The sequence below is a fragment of the Vicia villosa genome, linkage group LG3 (genome assembly GCF_029867415.1).
Source record: "Vicia villosa cultivar HV-30 ecotype Madison, WI linkage group LG3, Vvil1.0, whole genome shotgun sequence".
Taxonomy (NCBI): domain Eukaryota; kingdom Viridiplantae; phylum Streptophyta; class Magnoliopsida; order Fabales; family Fabaceae; genus Vicia; species Vicia villosa.
In genome coordinates this window covers 125228184-125233058 of record NC_081182.1, presented here as the reverse complement: position 1 = coordinate 125233058, position 4875 = coordinate 125228184, and the positions used below count along the sequence as shown (strand labels likewise).

The 4875-nt window shown below is 40.7% G+C and overlaps 1 protein-coding gene across 1 annotated transcript; it reads right to left on the bottom strand.

The window, feature by feature from the left end:
• Positions 1-318: 318 nt before the first annotated feature.
• Positions 319-918, bottom strand: LOC131658919 (uncharacterized). Its single transcript, XM_058928166.1, has one exon. It carries the CDS (start codon positions 916-918, stop codon positions 319-321), a length of 600 nt encoding a protein of 199 aa, XP_058784149.1.
• Positions 919-4875: the final 3957 nt, after the last annotated feature.

The following is a 4875-nucleotide window of genomic DNA, read 5'->3' as shown; positions in this document are numbered from 1 at the left end:
TGCTAAAAATCGTCGCTGAATTGTAAAATATCCACACTACAAGCCCTCCTAATGTTGAAACCAACAAATTCCCCAACCATCACGGCCTTAGAAACTAACCCCTTCAAACCCTATGCAACAATAACAAAGAGAAACGGCGAAAGCGGATCACCTTGCCTTAATCCTTTCTCCACCACAAACTCCTTCGTAGGGATACCATTCACAAGCACCGACATTTTGCTCGAAAAAATCAAATAGTTCTCCAACTAACGCAACGAATTTTCCTTCCTTCACCCGCTCCTCCCCAAAGAAAGTTACTTTGAAACCTCGTAATCTCCTTTAAAATCTTCTTGGGCGCCTTATAAAAAAAGACAACATGAAGATCGAAAGACTACAAAGAACAGATTTAAGAAGAGTTAACCTTCCACCAAAACTTAAAATACGAGCCTTCCAATCCAAGAGCCTAGACTTAATCTTACTCAAAATGATATGCCTAGACGAAATACTTATAGGATTGATTCCTATAGGAATACCAAGAAAGATGAAATGAATATCCTCCCTCCTAAAAGACAAAAAGTAAGAAGTGAAATCCAAGAAATTTTCACCAATGTTGATACCAATTAGTTTACTTTTATGGTAGTTGATCCCAAGGCCCGCAACAATTTCAAAACCTCTTAAAATAGCCTTGATCACCCAAACTTGCTTCCAACTCCCTTCACCCAACAATAAAGTATCGTCGTCGAATTGTAAAATATCCACACTACAAGCCCTCCTAGTGTAGAAAGCAACAAATTCCCCAACCATCATGGCCTTAGAAACTAACCCCTTCAAACCCTCCGCAACAATAACAAAGAGAAACGGCGAAAGCGGATCACCTTTTCTTAATTCTTTCTCCACCACAAACTCCTTCGTACGGATACCATTCACAAGCACCGACATTTTGCTCGAAAAAAATCAAAGCCTCCATCCACTTCATCCAAACCTCCCCAAAACCCATCTTTCTCACTATGAATCTAAGAAAATCCCAACACACATTATCATATGCTTTCTCAAAATCCACCTTAAAAAGTAAACAACTTAGCCCTTCCTTTTTACCATATCCGCAATCTCATTGGCCACCAAAACACCATCTATAAGTTGTCTACCCGAGACAAAAGCGCTATGACAATTTGACGCAACCGAGCCCAACACCTTCTTTAATCTCGAAGCCAAAAGTTTAAAAATAGCTTTATACACACACCCAACCAAGCAAATCGGTCTATAATCGTTAAGACCCAAAGGGTTTGAAGCTTTAGGAATAAAGGTCAAAAAAGATGAAGTAATTGCCTTTGATAAGATAGCCTCCTTATGGAAGAAATGGAAATAATTAAAGAAATCCACTTTCAAAACATCCCAACAATTCTTGATGAACATAAAAATAAAACCCATCAGGCCCTACACTAATGTTCAAATGTTCTTCAACCCATTCAAAAATTTCAACACCCTACACTGATAAAGAATCAAGAAGACATTCCAGATCCAAATGACGTAGAGACGCGCGCTATCTACGCTTCTCAGGTAATCATCCCCTTTGAACTTTCTGGAAAAAATCATGCTTTCATGGGTCCGTTACCCGGAGGAAACAACCCCTCTTTGAATAAATTCTTCCCTGCTTATTATAAAACTAGACCCTTAGTTAGCAAGAATAAGATAGATGGTGAAGGTCACCCAGTCTCAGCTAATCCTGATAACACAAAAGAAACCTCAACTGAAACTCTTTTGGTCTTAGAGAAAATTAGGTTAAACTATGTAATCAATTTTGTGAAAGTTTTTAGGTCAATCCCTTTAGCAAAAGATCCTGAACTGTATTACGCTTGGCTAACGAAGGTAGAAAAACAAAAAGCGTCTTTCTAGAAACAACTAGGGAGTTATGACTTAATCCAGTTATCCAAAATAGGTTTAGAATATAACCAAACCATGTTAGTAGCGTCAGTTTACTTCTGGGATGCTTCTCACAATACCTTCCACCTTCCATGCGGGATGGTTACCCCTACCCTCTTCGATGTAGCTGCTATCACAGGGCTTCGACCAAATGGAGAAACCTTCGACCCCAATTTCATGGACACTGACACCATTCAATTTAACGAAGCAACAGTCACTTATACTGCCTTCATTCAACAATACCACAACGAAGCGGACCCAGACGTTTCTGACGAAGAACACATAGCATTTCTAGCACTTTGGATCTCGAGATGCGTCTTTTGCTCTAGGTCCATACAAGTAGCAAAAAGATATCTTTGCATGGCCAACCAGTTAAATGCTGGGAAGAAATTAAACTTAGGCCAGTTAATTCTAGGATTTCTTTATGAGAATCTTGGTGAAGCAACGGACCTTGTTAAGAACTACAAAACGGGATCTCTTCTTTTCGCTGGTCCTTTCTGGTTGTTGCAACTATGGCTTAATGCCACTTTTGAGGCTCACCTCCCATATAAAAGTGTTGTGGATGAAGAAAGTGTGACTATAAAGAATCGAACAGTGGAAGGAACCAGATTAGCTTACCTAACTCCAAAAGAAGAAACTGGAAAACTTCGTGAAACCTTCCTGGCATTCATAATGATGTTCGCCAAACGTTATCAGTTCACCCCCTCGATGGCTCCATTCGTACGACGTAAGGTGGGTCCCGAATGGTTTACTCGAGAATTTCCAGCAACTTCTCATGATCAACAAGCTGAATCTATGACTATTTGGGAAGCTTTCCTCACCCCAAAGTTGTTATATCACCGACTTCGATCTTCAAAAAGTCACAGCTGTCTCCTTTGTTATCAACCAAATCTGGTCTCGAGACAATTTGGGTTGGTTCAACTCAAACCAAAGTGTTTGTATGACAAAAGGAATCACATGTGTCTACACACTTTGCATCTGGCAGAAGATGAATATGAATAAAAAATCTCCCGATATGTTGGCATCACCAATTTGTCTCCCGTTTCTTTTGAGCCTACTTTTTATTCTACCATAGATTTTCATCAATGGTGGAGAGAGTATTATTCCACACAAATCTTTGATGCTGAAAGCCTTACTCGGGAACTAACTGAAGCTTTTGCTGATGTGCAGGAGAATTTCCATAAAGGTACTTCGACTCATATTAAAGAAATCCAAGCATTTCAAAAATTCTTTGAAACTATCTATAGGCCTGATGATCTTAGCCGGACCGTTCGTGAAGCCGCAGTCACTTTACGTGAAAATTTTTCTGCTAAATTGGATAAGTTGAAATTGCCCACGTCCGTTCGACCTGAACTACGTTATAAAGTGGTTTTCGAACTTCATCCTCCATAATTTCCTCCACTACCTAGTGTTGATTTCGGTGTGGCTTTAAGCCCTCCTTTTCCAGACTAGTTTGTGCGTGGGAATCTCATAAAAATTCTTCAGGAACAAACTAAAAAACACGCTGAACGAGTGGTCCCGACTAAGCACACCTTGGATACTTTCAAAGGACATCTTCATATAGATCTAGAGCATGTTCGCGTTTTGACTCCAATACCTGAAGGTTGGAGTTTAGACGATCCTTCGACTAACTTTTCCTTTTTCCATTGAAATACTGATTCATATTTCGTTCACAGCTGTTACTCGAAAGAGACAAATCAAGGAAGCTCCTGTACAAAAGGGTTCTGGAACTTCGAGGAACACCAAGGCGAGTGAGAGTGATTCTGTCACCACTGGCAAAAAACCCACGGTACATACATACTCTCATATCCTAACATGTGAAACTTTATGAATATTACTCACTTGGTTTTAACATGTATACTAGAGTTCGAAACCTCCAGCATCTTCGAAACGAAAAGTTCCTCAAACAGCCGATTCGGATGATGAAGATAAATCTCCTCCTCGCACCAGACAAGCGATAAAGAAAAGACAAAGAGCTGCTACCCCTTCAGCCAAAGAAAAAGGATCTGGAGGCTCGAAGCTTACTTCGTCGAGTGACAAAGTATCCTCTGATGGATCACCCTTGAAAGCTGCTAGTACTATCCCCATCATGGAGAGTCATAACTCAAGTCCAGAAAACATTCCAACCAAGGTATTTGGGTTTCATAATTTAATCATTTCTTTACATTCTAATTCCAATGATCAAGTTCACATTTTACCTTGTAAATGTAGGATGATGCTGGTACCGCTACTTCTGATCTCAAAGCCTCAAGTTTACACATTGACCTTGACAACCTTCGAGGTACATGTTCGTTCTTTCGAATGATAGATGAATTTTCTGCCTTTTTTCGTTTTAATCGATTCTGACTGTCCATCGCAGGTGTTTCTCAACAAGAATCTCATGTGCTTTCTCCCGTCCTCGAGGACACTCAACCTCTTGCAACTATCATTCCGACTGCGTCTGCTGAAGAAAGCCATTCAAATGATGAGTCTCCACCCATTCACCAAGATGAAAATATGGAGGGGAACCCGCAATGTTTGAATAGTGGTAACACAGCTGGACAACCAACTGGCAGCGAAGACACTATATCTGAACAAGATGCTGCAGAAGAAACTTCCAAACTACCTACACCTGGTTCTCATGAAACTTCGAACCTTGGGACTACAGTCACTCCTGTGACTACTTCGAAGCAAGCCCCTGCGATGCTTACTCCCTCAGAACTAGAGCAACTCAAGAAAACTGATCCTGTGAGTTTCCTCAAGGCCATGATGAGCGTTGATAGTGCTTCGCCCCTTGGGCTTGGAGCCCCTTCTAATGTCTTGGCAGGCGCTGGTGACAAAGATGACATTCCTAAACTCCTTCGTCAGATAAGGGAGAGGTTCTTTGAAACCAACCTCGTCGAAGCTCTCAGCAAGGATTCCACCAAATATTATGGTCTAAACAACCTTCTGAAGAAAGTGGACTTACTTCTTGTTCTAGAGAAAGTCTCAGAAGTA

Bases quoted from the DNA above. Each gene is read 5' to 3' on its own strand.
- LOC131658919 (XM_058928166.1), bottom strand. From the start codon at position 918: ATGTCGGTGCTTGTGAATGGTATCCGTACGAAGGAGTTTGTGGTGGAG.